Genomic DNA, 25760 nt, shown 5'->3' on the forward strand with positions numbered 1-25760 from the left:
GTGATGTGTACCCAGACCTCATTTTCCTCTGTTTTCAGTAATGGAAATGTGAATGTGTCCGGATGGAGCTGATTAAGTTGCTTCTAGGAAGGAAGGCTCATGTGTATTTCTTAGAGAGGGCTTGTCATTAATCATTCAGCATGCAGCTGGTACCGTACATACTCTGACACCTCACTTTAACCACTCACCACGGACGGCAAATGTTTTATGGCCCAGTGTATTTACATTTCTAATGGCCACCTGGTTGTTGTACAGTATTAAAGCAGGATGGATGAAGAGAGGGAAGGAGTGTGCCTGACATTATCTTACTCATCTAAAGGGTGAAACATAAATATACCCTCTGTGATTCTGTTGGGATGAGGATATGTAAGCCAGGTGTGGTGCCGGACTAAGGACCAAGCATCTTCATCTCTATGGCATCTCTTTCTCTCTCTCTCTCTCTCTCTCTCTCTCTCTCTCTCTCTCTCTCAATCTCACGCTCTCTCTCTTTCACACTCTCTCTCTCTCTCTCACTCTCTCTCTGCGCTCTCTCCGCTCTCTCTCTCACTTTTATCTCTCTCTCTCTGTTTCTCACAGTCTTAATAAAGCTAGTTCACTTTTCCATGTGTTGGATGCACCACTATTGTACTGTAAGATACTACATATGCCCTACTGTGTTCAACTCATGTCATGACTCATGTTCGAGAGATGTCAAGGTTACGTTAATTCTTAGTGCAGCATCTTATTCATCACTGGCGGGGGAGAAGCTTAGACATGCATTTGATGCTTGTGCATGTAGGGGCTCAATCTAAGCATGTCAGTCATGGCTTGTACTACAAGTTTACTAAAGCCCAGTACTATGTCATTATTCATTTTCAATCACTTCATCTTGGGTTTAAAAATGTGAGTGGTCGTTTCAAGTGTACGCAATTAGCTTTCCCTAAAACAGCCCGTAATCTCCCCGTTATGCATCCTACTCCAGAAAGACAGGCACAACCATCCATGGAGACGACCGGTAGGAAAAGCCTTCTGTTCTGGTAGGCTCTAGCTGCTGTCATGGAAACTGCAGCTGTGCCATGGGGAGGGAGTGCAATGGGAGTGGATACAATAGGGGCCATGTAACCATTCAGAAGGCCTTGTGATAAACATAAGCACTAAAAACTGCTATGTAACAGGTTAGGGGCTTCTGTGGTTTTACTTTTAAGAGTCTCTCTGGGCTTTCCAATTGGGTTCCTAAGTTGTTTTTGATGCTGCCTTTTTCATTATGCGAATCCCATTGTAATGGTTTGCTATGGTCAGAATGCCATTATATGACTATCCAACTGTCTCTCTCTGTCTTTCTCTCCACAACAGCTTGACATGATGTAAACGATGGGAAGACACAAAGGTAGAGGAAAATGAACTAAAAGAGGAGCCTTTCTTTAATTCTCCATCAAGACCAATCAAATGAACAGTTGATCTAATTGTTTAATCGAATATACTGTATTTACTTTTAGATACCTTTATGCAGCCTACAATGAGGATAGGTCTGTGCTGAACAGTTAAAATAGCAGATACCAAAGTCTAATTTTAACATTCCCATTGGCATATCTTTGAAGGGTATTTCTACGAACAGTCTTTGATCTCGATTGAAGTATGAAAGCTGATAGAGAAACTGAATTCCAATTTGACCAGCCTCGCCAAACAGATAAGGATCACAGGGGATGAAAACTAATGCCATTTCCCTCAGTCAATGAATCCCCATCCCTCTGTCCTCACACTATCTGATCTTCCTCACAGGGCAGCCTAATTAAAAATAAATATGAATATTCCGCTTGGTTATCTCTCTCTAGAAAGCTGCTGGTGACGTACTAACAAACATGCCAGCAGATTTTAATTTATTTAGTCAGTTCAGCAAATATATTTATTTCAATTACAGCCGTATCAAATCCAGTGCCAATTAACAAGATTTTGTTTAACTTAATTTGGTACACAGCACATGCCACTAGCAATTACAGAAAACACAAGGACAGGGTGTGTTAGATATGGCTCACTGACTCAAGAGGGGAAGAGATGTGTGACATCTCAGCAGCCCAACAGAGACCAGTCTAAATCTGGGCCTCGCAAAGATCAATCCCTCATACTAATAAAAATATAAACTAAGCCCAGCTCCTGTGAATGTGGCTACATGTATTTATTTTATTTCAGTCGTGGGACTTGGAGACATCCCAGTTGACGTGATGGCCTTGCGGTGTTAAGGGAGTGTGAAGATGCTGTAGCCTGTTTAGTATAAACTGGCTGATGAGACAGCAATGCCAGCCAGGGCATGGGTCCAACCACAACAACAAGACTCAGACCAAACCTGAAGTGACACGCTAGTCACAGAGCTGCTGCTGCTGGGTGACGTGGGAACTGGGAATGTGTGTTGGCAGGTGGCAGTCTCAGTCTCAATGCTCATTACAGCCAGTCCTGACTGAGGGGAGGACAGCTCTTTTTAACTGGTGGAACCGACCACCCCATGACATCTGGGCCAGCCAGGCACACAACGACATTACTGGGATGCCACAGATATGTCACATGGGAGACACATTTCTAATGTTACACACTCAGTGCCATTGAATCACCACACAGACAGTCTAAGGACGGACATGTCATAACTAGTACCCGGGCCAGAGAGCTCATGGAGTGTCACTTGCTTGACGGTCAATATCTGTGATCAATAACCATGGATACATGTATCTGTAATTAGACTAAGACAGACTGGGTGTAGCCTCCGTCTGGCTCTGGGGAAACAGATACTGAATAGAAAAATGATCAAATAATAACAGTGACTCAGTCAGTGAATGGCCCCGGCAAAGAACAGCGCAGTAGTTCTTTTAACAGGGTCCCGAGCCGCTCCTGTGTCCTCTCCTTTCAGATGTGCCTGATATGAAAGGGATCAGTGGGCCTGGGCTCCACAGCCCTCATTAGGTTCAGTGAAGGATAGTGTGGAGATCAATGTTATGTTGATGCTACGTGGTGCATGCAGTGTGCCATTCCACTGAGAAACTGGAAATCATTACTATACAGATCCCATTACTCTTACTCCAGCTCCTCTAACTCCACGCTCCAGATATGGTACAGTGGCATCGGTACAAAGACAGATGGACCTATTGCCAGCCCAGCACCCCCTCTTGACAATTAGGAGATGAAGAAGAGTTTAAGATTAAGGAGGATTGTGAATAAGAGAAGGATTATAACCCAAATTGCTAAATACAGTGGCTTGCGAAAGTATTCACCCCCTTAGCATTTTTCATATTTTGTTGCCTTACAACCTGGAATAAAAATTTATTTTGGGGGGGTTGTATCATTTGATTTACACAACATGCCTACCACTTTTAAGATGTTAAATATTTTTTATTGTGAAACAAACAAGAAATAAGACTGAATACTTGAGCGTGCATAACTATTCACCCCCCCCCCCCCCCCCCCCCCAAAGTCATTACTTTGTAAAGCCACCTTTTGCAGCAATTACAGCTGCAAGTCTCTTGGGGTATGTGTCTATAAGCTTGGCACATCTAGTCACTGGGATTTTTGCCCATTCTTCAAGGCAAAACTGCTCCAGCTCCTTCAAGTTGGATGGGTTCTGTTGGTGTACAGCATACCACAGATTCTCAATTGGATTGAGGTCTGGACTTTGACTAGGCCATTCCAAGACATTTAAATGTTTCCCCTTAAACCACTCGAGTGTTGCTTTAGCAGTATGCTTAGGGTCATTGTCCTGCTGGAAGGTGAACCTCCGTCCAATTCTCAAATCTCTGGAAGACTGAAACAGGTTTCCCTCAAGAATTTTCCTTCCAAATTTTTGGGGAGTCTCCCAATTGTCCTTTGGGCGAACACCAAACGTGTTTGCATATTTTTTCCGTAAAGCCCAGCTCTGTGGAGTGTTTGGCTTAAAGTGGTCCTATGGACAGATACTCCAATCTCTGCTGTGGAGCTTTGCAACTCCTTCAGGGTTATCTTTGGTCTCTTTGTTGCCTCTGATTAATGCCCTCCTTGCCTGGTCCGTGAGGTTTGGTGGGCGGCCCTCTCTTGGCAGGTTTGTTGTGGTGCCATTCTCTTTCCATTTTTTATAACAGATTTAATGGTGCTCCGTGGGATGTTTTATAACCTAACCCTGATCTGTACTTCTCTACAACTTTGTTCCTGACCTGTTTAGTGAGCTCCTTGGTCTTCATGATGCCGCTTGCTTGGTGGTTTCCCTTGTTTAGTGGTGTTGCAGACTCTGGGGCCTTTCAATACAGGTGTATATATACTGAGATCATGTGACACTTACATTGCACACAGGTGGACTTTATTTAACTAATTATGTGACTTTTGAAGGTAATTGGTTGCAAAGCAAAGGTTTTCCCCCCCCCCGTTTTTTTATTTTTTATTTATTTTTTGAAACAAGTAATTTTTTTCATTTCACTTCACCAATTTGGACTATTTTGTGTATGTCTATTACATGATATCCAAATAAAAATATATTTAAATTACAGGTTGCAATGCAATAAAATAGGAAAAACGCCAAGAGGGTTAAATACTTTTGCAAGGCACTGAATATAGTAAACAGCAGTGGTGCAATTACTGAGACTCTTGGGAGGAAGCATCTGACTGAGACTCAATGAATCCATCCTAATTGAGGTGAAGAGAGCGGAGTAGGCCTAATAGTTTGCTAATGAAATATCTTTCTAAAGTAGATTATGTATGATTTTCTTCAACATACATCTCACACATTTTTTTTTATAATTATGTCTTAAAAATATTGTTCTAATGATTACCCTTACAAAAATGAATTTGTTGTGGCAAATTTGCTGCAAACTAAATAGTGTGCAACAGAATGTTGCCAGAAGTTTGCCACTCGTGGTGAATTTTTGCCAAACCTTTGTCAACAATAATATTTATTGCCACTAGTGGCAAAAAGTTCGCCAGAGTTTTTTTTCTGAAAGACAATTCTCTCAAGATTCAATTTGAACTTGTGGCAAACCTGTGGCTACAAGTTCAAACACCAGTAACCACTGATGACTAGTGATGGGCATTCCGGCTCTTTTCAGTGAACCGGCTCTTTTGGCTCCCAAACGGCTCTTAAAAAAATATGTTTTGTATTTTTTCAAGTCAAACAGTTTGCGATAGTCATACTATGATTGGTGTTAAAACAATTCTAATTCAATTATTAAATGAAATCATACTCTACCTTAACCACAATGTATTTAAAAAATGCATTAGTTTATTATGAATATTAAACATTTGCATTTAAAGTATAATTTTTTATGTATATAAACAAAGTGCATATAAATCTAACCATTCAAAACTAATACAATCTGAACAGCATAATAGAATATTGCACCATATCAAAGAAAAATAAATAACAATTTGCAAAACTGCAGCATCCCACAAATTGAAATAACTGTAAAAAAGATGGATGCTATTACACATGTGCATTTAAAGTATAACTTTTTTAATGTATATAAACAAAATGCATATAAATGTAACAATTCAAAAATAATACAATCTGAACAACATAATAATAGAATATTGCACCATACCAAAGAAAAATAAATAACAATGTGCAAAACTGCAGCATCCCACTTAAAACATTAAACTGGTCCCTCTTTTCTCTCTCTTCTTTATTGCCATGTTATAACCAGCAGCACACAGCAATGCTGACCATATTTTGCTTTTATGAGAGATTTTCATTCAGAAATGCAAGCTGCCTCAACTCTTCTCTCAGTAATTATTTGTCCCGTTTACGAGAAGACCCTCTCAGAGGGAACGGATGTGGCCACTATGTAGTCTCCCTGTCATGACTTTAGTGAGCCGTGGGTAGACAGAGGCCTTGTTCTTCCACCAGCTCAGAGGATCTGCAGATTGGAGGGGCTCCTCCAAATAGGATCGGACCTCCATTATGGCATCTGCTGAGGGATTCCTTCGTGCTGCATCGCAAGTTGCTCTCTCGTCAAACAGCAGACGTTTGTGGCACGACTGCTGGTACTTCTGCTCCATCTGCTCCCTCTTCTTCCTGTTGCCCTGGTGCCTGAGCCAGCTGACTGCTGTAGCTGTCCCTCCCTGCTGCTGAGGTTATTCTTTGAAGAGCCTCATCAATTGCTCTGGCATCACTGAAGGCTAACTTCTTAAACCTGGTGTCTGTAGTAATAACTGCTTACTGTATCAGCTCAGGCATCCCCATCTGGCGTTGTGTAGACTTTAGTTTTTCAGCACCTACTGTGCTCCTCTGGAAGTATTCCACAGCTGCTTTCACTTTGTCCACAGTGGGCTTCATCACCTTCAAAGCATCTCTTACAATCAGGTTGATTGTGTGGGCAAGACATGGATGATGGGTCTATTTAAACATTTTCATGGCTTTGGCTATGTTAGCTGCACTGTCGCTAACACAGCAGACCACTTTTCCATCTACTTGCCATTCTCTGGCCACTCTCAACAGTTCCTCTGCCAGGTTCTCTGAGGTGTGTCTGTCACTGAACTCAAAGCAGTCCAGAAGACATCTAGACATCGAAAAATCTTCAATGAAGTGACATGTAACTGACATGTAAGAAGTGGTTACCCTTGATGTCCAGCAGTCAGTGGTAAGGCAAACTGCAGTAGCTTTTTGGACTCTTTCCCGCACTGAAGCCTGTGCTCTTGTACAGTTGTGGAATAAGTAATTTTGAAAGGGTTTTCCTGCTTGGAATTGTGTACATTGGATTTGGACTATTGCTATAACATTCTAAAACCTATGTCCTCCACGATCGGAAATAGCTGGAAATTGGTGGCAATCATTTTAGCCAATGCAATATCAATTTGGCCTTCTTTTGCTACAGACATAGACTTTGGCATAAACTGGTCCATAGAAGACTGCGTTGCTGTGGGTCGCGGAGTAGGCCTACTTGACCGAGTGGATACATCTCCACGTGTGGAGGTGCTGGCTCCACCACTATCACTAGCAGGCCCGCTAGTTTCTTGAAGCTCCGCTACAGCTAGCTTCACAGTTGGGTGTACAGATCGCATATGCCGGTGTAGGTTGTGCGTAGAACCGGCTTTATATGAAATTTTGTTTTGGCAAATTCTACACTGTGCTCTAACATTGTCTACATTATTAAAATGCATCCAAATGCTACTGTGCTTCCGACTCATTTTCCAGCTGTTGTTTTCACAGCTGTCCTTCCTCTCTCTCCTCGGCTGCTAAGTGTGTGACTGTGAGAGAGTTGGCTCGGCCCTCCCTCATGCATCTTTGGTTCATTGGTTGACACTGCGTGTCTGATTGACAGGAACAACAGGTGAGGCTGTTAGTCTGAGCAGACAGTCAGAACGAATGTCTGTGCGCTTGAGCATTTAGGCCTATATTATTTTATTTATTTTTTCGTTCTTTGAATTAGTTAATTCTATTCATTTAAATCTTTTGATCATTCATATCTTGATTTTTTAATATATTTATAAATAGATTCGGCTCTTCTGATATGCGAGCCAGCTCCCAACGTTCATCTACAAGAGTCGGCTCTTAGAGCCGACTCGTTCGCGAACGACCCATCACTACCGATGACCAATCAGGGGGATTAGAAATCTGTTGTAAAACGGAAACCAAGCCAATCAAACCAAGCCAACCAAGCCAACCAATCTAGCTTGCTACCTAACAAAGTTGTCCAGTGAGTGTGTAACTTATTAATTAAGCTTCCCTATCAACTTTAACATTTTATTAGCTAAATGATGCCTAGTTAGCAATATCATGTTTTATGGGATAGGGTGAAAAACATTTTGTTGATACCAGTTTCAATCTGTCAGTGCCACTGAAATCAAATCAAATGTTATTTGTCACATGCGCCGAATACAACAGGTGAAAACCTTAACGTGAAATGCTTACTTACAAGCCCTTAACCAACAGTGCAGTTTTAAGAAAATAAAAGTTAAGGAAATATTTACTAAATAAATTGAAGGAAAAAAGTAACACAATAGAATAACAATAACAAGGCTATATACAGGGGGTACTGGAAACCAAGCCAATGTGCGGGGGCACAGGTTAGTCGAGATAATTGAGGTAGTATGTACATGTAGGTAGGGGTGACTATGCATAGATAATAAACAGCGAGTAGCAGCAGCGTAAAAAATAAATAAACGTGGTCAATGCAAATAGTCCGGGCAGCCATTTGATTAATTATTCAGCAGTCTTATCGCTTGTGGGTAGAAGCTGTTAAGGAAGCCTTTGGACCTAGACTTGGTGCTCCAGTACCGCTTGCCGTGCGGTAGCAGAGAGAACAGTCTATGACTATGGTGGCTGGAGTCTTTGAAATGTTCTAGGTCCTTCCTCTGACACCACCTGGTATAGAGGTCCTGGATGGGAGGAAGCTTGGCCCCGGTGATGTACTGGGCCATACGCACTACCCTCTGTAGCGCCTTACGGTCAGATGCCGAGCAGTTACCATACCAGGCGGTGATGCAACCAGTCATTATGCTCTTGATGGTGCAGCTGTATAACTTTTTGAGGATCTGGGGACCAATGCCAAATCTTTTCGGTCTCCTGAGGGGGACTAGGCGTTGTTGTGCCCTCTTCACGACTGTCCTGGTGTGTTTGGACCATGATAGTTTGTTGGTGATATGGACACCAAGGAACTTGAAGCTCCTTTGTCCACGATCAGCTCCTTTGTCCTGCTTATGCCGAGGGAGAGGTTGCTGTCCTGGCACCACACTGCCAGGTCTCTGACCTCCACCCTATAGGCTGTCTCATCGTTGTCGGTGATCAGCAACGTTGTGTCGTCAGCAAACTTAATGATGGTGTTGGAGTCGTGCTTGGTCACTCAGTTGTGGGTGAACAGGGAGTACAGGAGGGGACTAAGCACGCACCCCTCAGGGGCCCCTGTGTTGAGGATCAGTGTAGCAGATGTGTTGTTGCCTACTCTTACCACCTGGGGGTCCAGGATCCAGTTGCAGAGGGTGGTGTATAGTCCCTGGCTCCTTAGCTTAGTGATGAGCTTTGGGGGCACTATGTTGTTGAAAGCTGAGCTGTAATCAATGAACAGAATTCTCACATAGGTGTTCCTTTTGTGCAGGTGGGAAATGGCAGTGTGGAGTGCAATTGAGATTGCGTCATCTGTGGATCTGTTGGGGTGGTATTAGAGTGGGTCTAGGGTTTCTGGGATGATGGTGTTGATGTGAGCTATGACCAGGATCATGGCTACAGATGTGAGTGCTACGGGGCAGTAGTAATTTAGGCAGGTTACCTTGGTGTTCTTGGACACAGGGACTATGGTGGTCTGCTTGAAATATGTCGGTATTACAGACTCCGTCAGGGAGAGGTTGAAAATGTCAGTGAAGACACTTGCCAGCTGGTCCGCCCATGCTCTGAGTGCATGTTCATGCTGTGAGTACACTTACTAGCTAGCTATCATATCTTTGCACAATTAATGTGATAGGTAGCTAGCTAATTAATGATTTCCCTTAAATCTTATTTTCTTAGGTGAATACATTGCTGTCTTTATACCAATACACATGTCAATATGCTACTGTCATGGTTCAGTTAGCTAGCAGAGCAGCTACGGTAGCTATAAAATGAGATGATTTTTAAAAAACTTCCCTTTTGCAGTACCCTTTCCCTACCTGTGGTGTTGGAAGAGGCTGGGAGGAGGATGTATCAACACCCTGGAAATATGTTTGTGGTGTAATCACTCATAACACCTTTTTGTGATACATTTGTGTATTGTCTTCAAGATTGAGAAGGTAAGCAAATGCATGTATTCTCAAATGTAGCCCATACATTCATTCTTTGTAACAATTAGATCTTTAATTTCTTTAAACTAATAGCAGCTAGCTCATCTTGATCATGTTGTTCCTTCTCTCATTCTAGAAGCAATCAGTTACAAGGCAAAAATACAGATTGAGGCCTTCAATCAAACTGAGGACAGAGAAATGTGTCTGGCAGACTGAAAACTGTGAACGGTAAGTAACAAACGTTACGAATTATGAATGTTATAGTCATTCAGGTTATATAGGTTGTTCTGTCATAATTAGGTAGCTAGCTAATGTTAGCTTGAGCTAGCTAGCCATTTTCTGTGCTAATATCGCTGGCTGTGGTAACGTCTAGTAGCTAGCTCATTAGCCATGGCACAATGCTCATGACACTAGCTTACTGGAGTGTTGTCACGTTAAATACATAGCTAAATGTACGATTTTTGTCTACGTTTAGATAGCTAGCTAACTATGCTTGTGTCTGTAATGGTAGCATAGCTAATTACCTTAGCTAGCTAAATCTGACACTTCTTTTGCGTCAGATCGAGGCTCTGCATCTGTCCTCGTGCTCCTAGACCATAGTGCTGCTTTTGATATCATCGATCACCACATTCTTTTGGAGAGATTGGAAACCCAAATTGGTCTACACGGACATGTTCTGGCCTGGTTTAGATCTTATCTGTCCGAAAGATATTAGTTTGTCTCTGCGAATGGTTTTGTCCTCTGACAAATCAACTGTACATTTCGGTGTTCCTCAAGGTTCCGTTTTAGGACCACTATTGTTTTCACTATATATTTTACCTCTTGGGGATGTCATTCGAAAACATAATGTTAACTTTCACTGCTATGCGGATGACACACAGCTGTACATTTCAATGAAACATGGTGAAGCCCCAAAATTGCCCTCGCTCGAAGCCTGTGTTTCAGACATAAGGAAGTGGATGGCTGCAAACTTTCTACTTTTAAACTCGGACAAAACAGAGATGCTTGTTCTAGGTCCCAAGAAACAAAGAGATCTTCTATTGAATCTGACAATTAATCTTGATGGTTGTAAAGTTATCTCAAATAAAACTGTGAAGGACCTCGGCGTTACTCTGGACCCTGATCTCTCTTTTGACGAACATATCAAGACTGTTTCAAGGACAGCTTTTTTCCCATCTACGTAACATTACAAAAATCAGAAACTTTCTGTCCAAAAATTATGCAGAAAAATTAATCCATGCTTTTGTTACTTCTAGGTTAGACTACTGCAATGCTCTACTTTCCGGCTACCCGGATAAAGCACTAAATAAACTTCAGTTAGTGCTAAATACGGCTGCTAGAATCCTGACTAGAACCCAAAAATTTGATCATATTACTCCAGTACTAGCCTCCCTACACTGGCTTCCTGTTAAGACAAGGGCTGATTTCAAGGTTTTACTGCTAACCTACAAAGCATTACATGGGCTTGCTCCTACCTATCTTTCCGATTTGGTCCTGCCGTACATACCTACACGTACGCTACGGTCACAAGACGCAGGCCTCCTAATTGTCCCTAGAATTTCTAAGCAAACTGCTGGAGGAAGGGCTTTCTCCTATAGAGCTCCATTTTTATGGAATGGTCTGCCTACCCATGTGAGAGACGCAGACTCGGTCTCAACTTTTAAGTCTTTATTGAAGACTCATCTCTTCAGTAGGTCCTATGATTGAGTGTAGTCTGGCCCAGGAGTGTGAAGGTGAACGGAAAGGCTCTGGAGCAACGAACCGCCCTTGCTGTCTCTGCCTGGCCGGTTCCCCTCTCTCCACTGGGATTCTCTGCCTCTAACCCTATTACAGGGGCTGAGTCACTGGCTTACTGGTGCTCTTTCATGCCGTCCCTAGGAGGGGTGCGTCACTTGAGTGGGTTGAGTCACTGATGTGGTCTTCCTGTCTGGGTTGGCGCCCCCCCCTTGGGTTGTGCCGTGTCGGAGATCTTTGTGGGCTATACTCGGCCTTGTCTCAGGATGGTAAGTTGGTGGTTGAAGATATCCCTCTAGTGGTGTGGGGGCTGTGCTTTGGCAAAGTGGGTGGGGTTATATCCTTCCTGTTTGGCCCTGTTCGGGGGTATCATCGGATGGGGCCACAGTGTCTCCTGACCCCTCCTGTCTCAGCCTCCAGTATTTATGCTGCAGTAGTTTATGTGTCGGGGGGCTAGGGTCAGTTTGTTATATCTGGAGTACTTCTCCTGTCTTATCCGGTGTCCTGTGTGAATTTAAGTGTGCTCTCTCTAATTCTCTCTTTCTTTCTCTCTCTCGGAGGACATGAGCCCTAGGACCATGCCTCAGGACTACCTGGCATGATGACTCCTTGCTGTCCCCAGTCCACCTGGTTGTGCTGCTGCTCCAGTTTCAACTGTTCTGCCTGCGGCTATGGAACCCTGACCTGTTCACCGGACGTGCTACCTGTCCCAGACCTGCTGTTTTCAACTCTCTAGAGACAGCAGGAGCGGTAGAGATACTCTTAATGATCGGCTATGAAAAGCCAACTGACATAGACTCCTGAGGTGCTGACTTGCTGCACCCTCGACAACTACTGTGATTATTATTATTTGACCATGCTGGTCATTTATGAACATTTGAACATCTTGGCCATGTTCTGTTATAATCTCCACCCGGCACAGCCAGAAGAGGACTGGCCACCCCTCATAGCCTGGTTCCTCTCTAGGTTTCTTCCTAGGTTTTGGCCTTTCTAGGGAGTTTTTCCTAGCCACCGTGCTTCTACACCTGCATTGCTTGCTGTTTGGGGTTTTGGGCTGGGTTTCTGTACAGCACTTTGAGATATCAGCTGATGTAAGAAGGGCTATATAAATAAATTTGATTTGATTTCTGGACTGCCGTTCACTGTTTCACTCGTTAGCTAACGTTGGCTAAGTTAGCTGGCTAGCTAAGTTACCATAGCTAGATTTAAGTTATTCCCCATCTGCGTTAATTTAGCCAAGCTATATGGCAGGCTTATCTCATGCTTGCATGGGGATTGATTGAGTTAGCTAGAGTTAGCTAGCGTTAATGTAGCTACTGGTTTTCAATGGTTTCTGACAGTGGCAGCTTTATTCCTGTACTTAAATGCAGAGGTCAAGGCCAATGGACGGCTTTGTAAAGAGTATGATGAATGAGTGTAACATGGCCTCTTTGATTCCAAGGTTTGAGGGTAAGTAAAACTGAAATAGGGGGATAGTCTGGCCTTCATTTTATCATACTTGCTTTATTGGTAATTTGCACAAATATTCTGTCACAGTGACCAACCTGACACACATCACAGGCTGGGAACAGCACATGGGTACTTAGGGGTATATTGCCTTGCTCAAGGGCACAACAGCAGTAGGTAGTATACAGAGATATTGTAGCTGGTAATGGCTGCCGAATCACTCCCTGCAGATTTTCCCGCATGCAGCTAGGGGTTCGAACCGATAATCTGCCGGTAATCAGCCTGTCTTTCTAACCTCAAAGTTACTGCCGCCCCTGTTCATTTTGCTAAGTCATTCACTTCCTTGCCTTTGTTCAAACATTTGACCTGTCTTATTAACCCTTCACTCCTTAAAGTATGTCATTTAAAAATGTGGGTGAAACTATTCCGTAAAATGTCCCCCATAGTGGTTAAGCCTAGCATTTAAGAGCGTTGGGCCAGTAACCGAAAGGTTGCTGGTTCAAATCCCTGCGGCAGTAAGGTGGAAGAATCTGCTGTTCTGCCCCTTGAGCAGGCAGTTAACCCCCAACAACAACAACTGCTCCCCGGGTGCCGAAGACGTGGTTGTCGATTAAGGCAGCCCCCCCCAACCCCCATCTCTCTTATTCAGAGGGGTTGGGTTAAATGCGGAAGATCCATTTTGGTTAAATGCATTCAGTTGTGCAACTGACTAGGTACCCCCTTTCTCTTTTGCAGCGGATGAGATAGACCAGGAAACCACAGGAGGTTGGTGGGACCTTAATTGGGGAGGACGGGTTCATGGTAATGACTGGAGTGGAAGAATATGAAAGACTTACACGCAGTGAGTATTCTGTAAATGGCACTTTTTTCATACAAGAGGGAAGGTCCTCGGGACACACGTGAATAGATAGAACTGTGGACACACCAAGCGACACATAATGCTTTAGCCGGGTCTTGCCAGGTACATGTTGAAAGCATTGTTTATTTTTAAAACTGATTGTTAAAAGGAATTTTTAATTGATTGAATACTTTGTGCTCGAGAGGACAGCCCAGATAACTGAGTGGTTGAAGAACAACCTTTAGTTAACAAACAAAGTTGCAGATTACATGAAGTAGACTGCGATCCAGTGGGCTCAGAGGACGAGACAGAATGGGGCCAAGACAGTCTAAATAGTTTGAGAGTATTCGCGTCTGCTGGATACTCCAGGCACGGTGGGTTTAATTGTTTACAAAAGCATTAGACTTGAATATGATTCTGTTTGCTGTGATTTACTAGCCTGGCTGAGGCGACCCACGGGTCTCAGCGTAGGGAGAAGAGGCTGTTTGTTAATGCGCTCATAAATTGTGCGACAGGGTTTGATTGGTTCTCTCAAATGTTCTTTTTTCCTTGGTTTGAGACCTCACATTGTTTGGATTTGAATATCCAACCATTGTAATACAAGGGGGCAGCGTTCGGGTTTGAGTCTGGCTGTACGTGTGGGTGTTTGAGTGAGAAAGACACAGAGGAGAGCCAACCAGTAAAAGCACAGCCCCCTTCATTATTGTCGCATTGAGACGAAAACATCAAAGAGCCATTCCAGACTGAAGTCAGGAGGACTTTGAAAGTTAGGTGTTAGCCAGACTAATGATGAACTGCAATGAAAAAGTAATTGCTTCGATGCCTCGGGGAAACTCACTGAGAACTGGATCGCTGTCTTCAAGGACAAAAAATATTGCAGGCCCAAGATCTTCTCTTTGAAGTGCAGGTATAGTTTAGAAATGACCCTGCTGGTGGTGCCTCAGATTCTCATTCATTTTTAGCCTGAGACAATCAAGTTATTCACTAAACATTCTTCTCTCCAGATACACAAGGTGACATCGCTTTAAGACTTCTGCAAGTGCTCCTTCCATCACCAGTCTGTAAGTCTGGCAGAAAGACATTCCGACCCACCTTCAAAGAGACCAGAACGTCCTTCATTGACTTGCGGCCTGGCCTGTACGTTTAAATAGTGGATAGGCATAGGGAGATAGATGGTGAAATTAGATGATAGCATTTGTAAACCTTGAATGAAAGGAACAGCATTGCAAAATCGCTTAAATGCACACTCCAAGACATTGTTGTGTAATTGAACCTATGAGCCTAAGCCCCAAATGAATGGAAGATGTGAATGGATGGAAGATCAAACAGGGATTGGGTGTTTATATTGATGTTGAAGTGTAAATGGCTAAATAGTATACAAACATAAATGGTGTGAGATGGCATTGTCAGTGTGTCTCCAAGCTTTGCACAAGTCCTCATATTCTAAAATCCAATGATTTCTTTCTAACAGGATGGGACCAACATGGTTGATTAACTGCACCAGGCAGAGGTGACCAGATCCTACCCATTTGTGTTAGCTCTTGGGGATAATTGTCTCTGCTCACAGGTGTTTACAGTCATTAGTGGACAGGCATTGGAGCAAGGTACATTGCTTGGGGCACTGGATGTGTGTTTCAAGTCCTATTATGTGTTTGATATCAACTTTTATACAGACCACAGTATATCAGGAACAGAATCCCCCGCAGTTAGACTGTTAAGAGCAGGGGTGGAAGTACAGTCCGGCACGGTACGGCGTCCAGTAAAATAAATATTGGGGGTATACTGTACCGGTAAAACGTGAGCCTATCACAATCAATACAACATGCACAAAAAACTAAAGGCCATTAGGCCATTATTTAACATTAATGCATGTCAGCCGCATGAAACATTAGTGAATTGACTGGAAACCGGGTGGTATACGCTCCAAATTGAGTTGTGGTTTGAGGAGAACACTTACATTTTGTCAAGGCGGAGATGAGTGGCAGAGATGCTCTCGACAAGGCAGAGATGAGTGGCCGAGACCGAGGCGCGCGTGGATAACAGTGGATGCATCAATTCAGGCTACAAGTGTAGGCCTAATGACAATCGCAGAACTTCATTACACTACACGTAAGTGTTTTGTAACAGATGTCTCTTTCCATTCATCAAATTGCGGGTGCACAGTTCACTGTTGAGGTTTGGATGCTGAAATTATTTTGTGAGTGAACGAATGTGCGCGGGTAGCCTGCAGGAGCGCCTTTACGTGATTGTTTGACAATCAGATGAAAACATCATGACTGGTTGTGTTAATGCCACATTAAAAGGCAGAGGCGCCGTCTCCATAAGGCTATGGGAAGCTAAGGTTTCCCTGAAATAAACTGAATTGCTAAAATTATATAGCCTAATTAGCTTACTCTTGTCGATACAGAAATAAATACAATCATTCAAAATAGGCTACTACACCAGAAAGCATGATTTGGCCACAGAGCATCATTAGCTTCTTTAAAAAAAACTGGATTGTTTTAAATCCCATAGCCTACAGTCAGATGGGCCAGTGGCGGTTCTAGCTTGTATGGCTCCCTGTGCGAACTCCCCCGCCAAAATAAAAATAAAAATCACCATTCTGCACTAACTGTAATTTTTATTCAGACATTTGGAACAACACAAATTAATAATCATAACAAAGACGAATAGAAACAAAATGTACTATATAAATACAAATAAAAGTTAGAATCAAATTATTACACTATTTCCCTATTGCTAACAAAAAACACAAATAAAACTAAATTGCACGAATCCTATATCACACAAATACACAACTAGAATAACACACTTATAAAGAAGAGAACCTGTGTATTGCACTTCAAACAAGAAACACACAAACTAAATTGCACAACTGCCATCTAAACCCTGACCTTTCTTGCCTTCCTTGATGCAAAGTCATCAATTACATCATCATAAGAAATCTGCCCAATAATTGCATGGCTAATACTAATGACAGCAAGGCCACTAAGGCATTCCTGTGACATGGTGGACCTCAGGTAGAATTTGATGAGCTTTGAAAAGCTCCTTTGCTTCAGCTACGGTCACTGGAAGAGTAAGACAAATTCTGAGAGCAGTCCACAAATTTGGATACATTTCTAAGAGCTCCCTTTCGTGTATAAATATCAGCAGCTCGAGCAGGGTGATGGTCTTCGATGGAAAGTAGTGGTGCAACGGATCACAAAACTCATGGTTCGGATCGGATCACGGTTTTGAGTTACGGATCAGATAATTCAGTGGCCAGAGTCTCAGTGGTGAGATCACTGTATGTCCTCCGGCTCAGGGCAGGGTCTAGGTGAGACAGGGACTTGAACAGACAGGGACTTGAACCTTGGATCTAGTGCAGTAGATCTATGAAGATAGTCCTGTACATGGGGTTCCTGTCCTCCCTAATGGCAGCCTTGACATCTATAGTGAGGGTGCGGTCTTCCTCACTTGGGGCCATGGATTGTAGAACCCTTGTTTTCAGAGGTAGGATCATGGACACAGACGGTGCAGTTTCAGTGCTCAATAGGGTTGTAACTGTTGATGGGTTTTAGCACCTGGAGGACCTCCTCTGCCACTTTCACGTCATCAGACAAGGTGACGGTCTTTATATTTTTTCAGGGTCTTGTCTGTCAGTGCAGAGTATACAGCTGCCTACTGCTCAAGATAGCGCTCCTACATGTGGAGTTCCATCTTGTTGTGACATGGTGTATGAGCTTGTGGGTCGGTAGCTGTAGCATTTCTTGCTTGGTCTTAAGCACATGAGCGGCTGTTGTGCTTCGGTGGAAAAAGAAAACCACCTTCCTGATCCTCCCAAGGAGGCGGTCCATCTGGTTCACTGAGATTCCCCTTTGGGATGCTAAATGGATCACTTGTGCAAAGCAAGCTATCTGTGGCCCCAGTCCACTGCATTTACTTGGTTCTTGGCATTATCTGTGGTGATTGGGATATTGCTATTGCTATATAGCTTCCACTCTGCTACTGCTCCTAGCAGTACCTGCGCCAGATTTCTGCCTGTGTGACTCTCATAGAGGGGGAGTGTCTGTAGCACCGGACTTCACATCTCCCACTCCTCTGTGGTGTATTGAGTCGTCAGTCACGTAGCTTTCCGTTGCCCTGGAAGTCCACCCATCTGTGGTGAGTGCAACATAGGATGTCTTGGATAATTGGTCGACAATTTTGACCTTTTCCTGTTCATAAAGATCTGGCACGATCTTCATACTGAAGTGGGTGAGCGAGGGGATTTCGTAGCATTGCTCAGCACTTACACCATATTTTTAAACCCTTTGTTTTCCACAACAGAGTATGGCCTCATGTCTACAGCGATAAACATCCCAATAGATTTGGTGATGGCTTTAGCCCAATCTGATTCTGCAGCAAAGGGATTAAATGCCGCGGTGAGAAGTTGTTGTCTCTTGGCTGAGTTGGCTCCCGTCACTGACACACCAGGGTGATGACGCTTTAAATGTGTGGCCATGCTCCATGTATTTCCATGATCATACGGCTTTCTTGTGGCACAATGCCTACACACCATAATGGTGTTGTCCACCACCCTTCTTCCATCATCATATTTGACAGGGAAGCCAAAATGCTTCCATAGATGAGACAAATGAAGCGGGAGGCTTTTCCAGTTCTTCAGATCCTCCACTAGCCATGTCTGTCACTGCTCTTTTTTATTCATTGCAACACGAGCAGGATTGATTCATTGGGATTCAACATGCCCCGTTCACGTGAACAGTACACACAACTGATTTAAAAAAATAATCAAGTCAACCTTCAGGCTTCAGAGTAAAACACAGCACATATCTGTCTTGTCTTTATCTTTTCACTGCAACTCTGCATCGAGATTTAGGGAATTATTACTTTATAAAGTAACAGCGGCAGTAAAACTGTATTGCACAATATGATAGTTAAACTTTGCAAATGATCCGAGGTTCACATGCGTGCCGAACCATGGGGGGTGATCAAGGATCAAGGATTAACTACTGTCCGTTACACCACTAATGGCAAGCTCTTTGCCATCCAAGTCTGAGTGTTCTTTATATTGCAGTGTCATACTAAGGGCCTCACATTGCTCTGTCAGCTCCTCATTTGAGAGACGTTGGAAGGTTGACAGCACTCCAAACTTCTCTCTCACATTTTCCAATGTGGAAAATCTTTCCTGAAGGGCCGAGGTTGCAGCATCAACAACGACATTGAAAAATGTCACCTCCAGCTTCTTCAGGACATCACTCAAAGGCTCAACAAATGATTCGTATGAAAAGTGCCGCTTTGTGGACCTCAGCCTTTGTTGTAGAACGGCCTCTACATTCATACCCTCGCAAATATCCTTGGCTGACGTTTGTGCAGTCATAAAGCCTGTCGCCCTGTAGTTGCTGAGACCTCTCTCTGTCTTTCTGAGAAGACTGACTGCAACATCCACATGCATGCTGGGAGACTGCATCAGCTTGATCACATGTTGGATCTGGCTCAAGATGTCATACCACACCACTGTACAGATGCTGAAGCAGTATGATCCCACCTCCTCTGACAAGGACTGGGCCTCAATCTTTATCACAGGGTCTTTGGTTTGATCCCTCACCTCAATCAGTGCCTCTCTCACCGCTGCTGTCTGATACCTCAGTGGCTCGACACTCTTGACTTTACTCTCCCACCTTGTCTCAGTCCACATCTTCAAAGTGATGTCCACATGTTTTTTTTCAGGATGGCCCATCGCTGTGTGGAGGCTGAGAACAAGGTGTACAGTTTGTGTAAGATGCCAAAGTAACCTGTGGCATCGACAACTTTTGGTGGCAGCAGCCACAACCAGGTTCAATGTGTGAGCCCCACATGGCACAAATAGAGCTCTTGGATTCATTTCCAGGAGTCTGGTCTGGACACCTTTTTGTTTTTGCCTCTCATGTGACCCATTATGGACCCATTATCATAAGACTGTCCTCTGCAGTCCTCAATGAATTTTTAGCTCATCTTTTGAGAATCAGGGATGCCAAATGTTGGCCCGTGGACTCTGCCTCCAAAACCCCCATAAAATGTTCCTTTGTGGGGCTCCTCCTTCAGTGACAATTCTAATCACACTGTTCAGTGTGGCTGACATCTGAGGTGCAATCTAAAATGATAGAGAATCATTTTGCCAGCTTGATGTCACTCACAATTATTGAAATGACCTTGCTGCTCAACAAATCAATGAGTTCATTCTATATTTGGTGGCCAAGGTAGCTGGTGGTGACTCGAGGTCCCTTTTTGAACACGGTTATGGTGCTCTTTCCTGACTGGATCAAATTGTGCCATCAGTTCAACCTCTGAGGAAATTTCCATTTGACGGAGAGGACAGTATTTCTGTGTGTCCCCTTAGTGCCAGATTTCTAATTGCCAGAGACTGCACAATAGCAGTCAGACATGTCAACACCTCTGTCCATCTTATCCTCTCAGCCTCCATAAGTGCCATCTCATGCTTATTAATTGTTTCCCCTTTTTTGATCCTCATTGCCAGTTCTTTCCATGTTTTCATGCAGTTTTGGTTCTCTGGACTGCTGTCGTGGAGTCAGCAAAGAACTTGCAGGTTTCCAGTCTGTCAGTCCAGAGTTTGCTAAATAAATGTTCTTCTTAAAGTTTGCAGCAGAAGAGGCTGTTTCTTTCAGAATACACCAACCAACTTTCTAGGGATTTTTTTCACCACTCACCAAGGTCTTCCTGAAATACTGGTGGTGGCAACTTCTTCCATCACTCTCATTCCTTGGGAAAACAAAGTGAGGTGGTACCTCACTTGGTCCTCTGCAAACTAGTTGTGTCCAAATTCTGTCAGTCAAAACTGAAGGCCAGTCAGCAGGGTCTGTAGACAGTGGTTCATCCTCAGCAGCAGGATTTTGGTGGGGATGCCCCTACAGGCATTACTAATGGAGAGCACAAGGGTATTAGTTTACACACGTTATTCACAGCATTCATCGTGGTGGAACATCCCACATACATAATAAAATCATCATTGTCACCTACAATATGGAAACGTACAACTTTGCAAAAGGGAAATTATTATTATTTTTTGTTATGCAGGGATGCACACATGTGCGTGTACCCACACACACACACATGCGCACAAACACACCTGAAGAATCCTACTGGGGAGAAGTGGAAGCAAATGGTTCTTCATCCTCAGGCAACATTTGTGAAGACACCTGTGTGGCTGAGGAGGTGGATGGTTCCTCATCCTGAGGCTCCGAGATAATTTCTGAAGAAGCCTGTGTGGCTGAGGAGGTAGATGGCTTCTCATCCTGGCCAGTGCCAGAGGGTGCTCCAAAATATTTCAGAAGTGCCCCTGAATTTGCATTGGAATACAGTATATGAGTCTGACACCCTAAATCCATTTGTTACACAATTAAATATGCATGTCATTATGTACAATTTATCAAACTTTCAGAATAGGAACCAAATGAATCATACAACCTCCTTGGCTAATTCTAGGCATAAGACCCCCCCAAAAGACGTAATATATCACAAAAGATACAAGATATCAGCATAATATATACGTCTTAAGTTAACCTACAGCATTGGAAATTCCCCTTACTGAGCTCAGGACCTAGTCAATACAAACACACAAAACCTTTGTCACCTTAATGAAAGTCAACCAAATCAATGGTGTGCTAGTTAGGTTGTAATCGTTTTGCTGCAGGTTACACACATTATCATGATGAAACTGTGTGAAATTATATCCAATGTTATGTAAGCTAGTTGGACAGAAAATGGAATATTATCGCCCTATGTGTAATAGCATAGCAAGCAACAGACTAACAAACATAAGTGTTATACTAGCCTACTTCATTACATGCATAATATTATACTCATAGAGATGACATAGATGCATACCTTTATCTTTTGCGTTTCTCCTCTTCTTTCCTCTTCTTCCTAAACTGGGCACCTGATGGCTTAGACCTTTTCTTATCCATTTGTGTTGATTTGGCACTCAAGCATCAATACATTACCCATCCCCCAACACTGTCAACCAAGAGTCAAGACTACATTACCCATCCCCCAACACTGTCAACCAAGAGTCAAAACTAAACTAATTCACCTTGGTGGTGTGCAGACAGGTTTTATATTATTCTTAACGATTTCACACAAACCAGAAAAAAATACAACAATATGTCTGTGAAACTATATATTCACAGTATTATGAATGAATTGTGGTTTATTAGGTAGCATTTCATAGTGTGACTGATTTTACTAATTGTATTAGTACTGTACAAAGCTAGAAGTGTGCTATTTGATAGATTCCCCTGCTCCCCCTATCTTGGGCTTCCAGTGGGGAGACCTGAGGTCAACCTATCCCCGCGCCCCAAGGTTAATTGACCCACAGTCCCACACGGTGACATGATATCATTGACGTGACGTTCAAATGAGTGATAGAAAACCGATAGGGCAAATGTCACCATTACAATTTCTTTATGTGGGCGCCCCATGCCGCCCCCGGCAAGATGCCGCCCTGGGCTGCTGCCCATACCTAAAACCGCCACTGAGATGGGCCCACAATTTGGGACTGCACGTACTTCAAATACCAACAAGATGATTGTTGAATTGTGACTGTCAGTGAAAAGCATAGAGACCCAGCCAGGCATATCGTAGTTTTTAAAAATACAATCACAGAAAATCTGATTGGAAAGCAAACGGCTATTGCTGTGAAGAGATGACAATGAAAAGACTCCAATCTGTCTTTTCGCTATCAAAATTCTTTATTGAGTAAACAGTAGCCTATTTTATTGGCACCAGCGGAGAACATCGGCCATATCCCTGGTGAATGTGCATATTCAATCTCTTTATCATTGGGTCAGTGCCACTTCTATTTGTTTTGTACAATAATTTCCTCCTCCAGGTTAGATGGTCGTCATTTTCTATTTGTGTCTCCACTTTTCGTAGGCCGTTTATATGGATCAGACATCGTTTTCATTGATCTTGTCAGTAGAGTAGCCTACCCTGTCATTTTTGTAGTATGAAAAAAAAAGTGTCCCGTACCGGTAAGAAATTAAACCATTGATTGTGAGCATGTATTTTTTTCCACTGAACAATAGTGGATAAGCATCTGCTCTTGTACTTAGTGTGAGAAGTGACAGGAGGAAGCGCAGCCTTCCGGCTGATGTGTTTGTGTTCCTGTGATTTAACAGATCATTGAATGGATGAGCCATGAGTGTATCTCTGATTCAGAGGGGTTGGGTTAAATGCAGAATGCATTCAGTTGTGCAACTGACTAGGTATCCCCTTTGTTTTAATATCTTTAAACATTTGTATGATTAACATATATAATGACATTTTTTGTTCAAGCTGGGCTGAAGCACATTCCTCTACCCTTTCATCCTATCACAAATATCTATTTTAAATAGAAATGTTACATTTTGGAAATTGTGAAAAGTGCTTTATAAGTAATGACAGTCATTAGTCCATGTCCTTAGTAGCGTGACCTTCAAACGTAATATTTTACACTTGTTATCTGTGTAACAATGTTTTGACTCTGCCCAAATATAGAACGTTATATGTATGTGTGTGCTGTCACCTAAGATACTGTAGCTGAAGTGTGTCAGTGAATGAAGATCTATGGATTTGCTCTGGCACAGTCTGACAGACAGATCTGTGTTGATACCACTTAGGACAGTGTAACACGCACACATGCTTTGTTTTTATCAGATTGCAATCTGTGTGAACATCAAGTTCAGCTGAGGCTTTAGTCTGATGTTTGGACTATTTTGTTCATGAAATAATATAAATACATTTTAAGATTTCATAAGATATGATTGATTGTTATCTTATGAAATAACACATACTTAGACAATAGTGCTTTGTTTCAATGTGCTATTTAAAAAATTTATATATTATTGTACATTGAGGACAATTCTCTGACGTGATGTATTTTCTGAAATGCAGGCAAAACAAATGAATGATTTAAAATTCAACACTGTACCTTGATTGTATGTAGGGAAATCAAAAGTGTGTAAGCAAAATAAAGTAATTGCTTTCAGTGTCCTGATTTTGTTTGTTTTATGTTTTCTGATTGTTTCAGTGCATGCATTCAACAAGCTTTGGACAAAGGACTTCCACCGCGCTGCCATCTCAAGTTCACTAAAAAGGCAATAATTCTGAACTGGGTTTGTTTTTAATTCATAACATTTTGTTAATTATCTTTTAAACTTCCATTGGTTGAAATCTATTGCTCAGTTATCAATTGGCTCATGTAAATAATTATGTAGTTGCCCCTTTAAACATCCTAAGGTCAACATCCCCATAGTTTTCACATTTCTCTCATGTAAATGTTGTAGCTACATAAAAACATTAAACTATTTATTTGAGAAATATCCAGTCTTTGCTCTTTTCTTCATTACCATGCTGATGATTAAAAGTTGTATTGGACAAATGTTTAGTATATTTATATCACATTTAATGTTTTAGTTTTTTTCTCAGAGAACTAAGTTATGTGATTTGGTTAATGTAGATAAAACATTTCAATGTTGTTAACACACAGTAACCAAAACCGGATCTAATTTGCATATTCAACGGAGTTTGCAGCAAATTTGCTAAATGTTCTCCATAGGTTTCCCAGAATTGTTTGCCAGTATTTTGCAAGTTACAACAGTTTGCCACAAAACGAATTTAAATTGTGAAAGTATGAGCACGCAGCAAATTTGTGACAAACTGGCCAAAGGTTTGCCACAACTGTTGCCATACGCCTGCTTTTTGGGGGGTTTGTATCACTAATGTGTATTTTGCTTTGTTTAAAGCTATAACCTCTCTTGCATCACTGGCAAAGGAGGGAACATCTCACCAGGGGACTGGTTCGCACCATGCTGTCCAAACTCCTGAGGTTGTAAACTTTTACCAAAAGAGACACTTCTATCAGTTTTACTGTCTCGTTTTCAAAAAATGTTTAGGCTACTCCTAGCGCAAACATTACAACAACGCCACATGCATCAGGGGTGTAATCATTACGCCGATTCTGTTGCTACAAAACGTTTTGCAACAGAAATCGTTAACGCCAAACGGAAAACGCAAACGAGAGTTTCTATTGGACAAATTCTGGTAAGTCCCTCCTCGTTTCGTTCCGTTTGCTCTGTTTGCATCATTTGGTTCTTAAACGGTAAACGGTTTCCGTGATGAATACACCCCAAGCGAGCGTAATGGTAAAAATACAGTGATAATAAAAACGAAGTTCTGATGACAACAAAACGTTTACAAAAATGATGCAAGTATCACATTCTAAACAGTGCCATATGTGATATCACATTCTAAACAGTGCCATATGTGCCCACTGTACGTTTTCGACAGTGTTACTACAACACATGATGTGATTAAAAAGTAGCAACATCAAAGTGTAAACTCACCTAAACCAGGTACAAAAGTGTTGAGAAATAGGCATAACACAGCTACTGGGAATGGCATGTATGGAATAGCTGCACGCAAAGGTCCTTTCTTCTCTCTTACTTGGACCACAACTCCACTGGTCGAAGAAGTAACTCCCTTCTCATTCATTTCGGTGTCTTTTTGGTCCATGTTGAGCGTAAACAGGCAAAGTGTGAACTATTTATTACTGTTGATTCTCTATCTGTCCAAGACTCCCTTCCGCAACACAGGATGAGCAAACCTCTCCAAAAATGACCAACTGCATGAAGTGGACTGTGTGCACGTAAGCGGCGCGCAAGCACTTGTGATGGGTAGTTCGCAAACGAAAGGCTCGTTTTAAACGGCTCTTTTTGTTGGGAAACGAATCGCATCTGTGAAGGAGCCGTTCATTTGACTCACTGATTTACATACTGCTACTGCTGCCTTTTGAGCGCGAGACATTACATGTATATATTATAAAAAACATTATCTGAAGATGGTAAATCCTCACTGCGGGAGCAAAAAGTAGTGTTTTTGCAAGCGATTTCATTTCGTCATGTACATTTTTTATTTTAACTCACATTTCACAATCTGACATAACGGTATGCAACTTTTTAGCCTTTACATTAGAATGTTTATATTTTTCATAATTGTTTAAGCACTGTGCTACTGAACAAAGAGGCGTTCATAAGGTAAACGGAGCCAAAAG

At 42.4% G+C, this 25760-nt stretch overlaps 1 protein-coding gene across 1 annotated transcript in view; it reads right to left on the reverse strand.

Moving 5' to 3' along the window:
- The window catches only part of stum (stum, mechanosensory transduction mediator homolog), a 38558-nt gene extending 13240 nt beyond the window's left edge, over nucleotides 1-25318 (reverse strand). Inside the window, exon 1 of the mRNA XM_038968645.1 lies at nucleotides 25054-25318. Within this exon, the coding sequence (XP_038824573.1) occupies nucleotides 25054-25222 (169 nt within the window). The 5' untranslated portion in view covers nucleotides 25223-25318. The remainder of the gene's footprint in view (nucleotides 1-25053) is intronic.
- Between the last annotated feature and the right edge of the window lie 442 nt (nucleotides 25319-25760).

The sequence above is a fragment of the Salvelinus namaycush genome, chromosome 29, assembly GCF_016432855.1.
Source record: "Salvelinus namaycush isolate Seneca chromosome 29, SaNama_1.0, whole genome shotgun sequence".
Taxonomy (NCBI): Eukaryota; Metazoa; Chordata; class Actinopteri; order Salmoniformes; family Salmonidae; genus Salvelinus; species Salvelinus namaycush.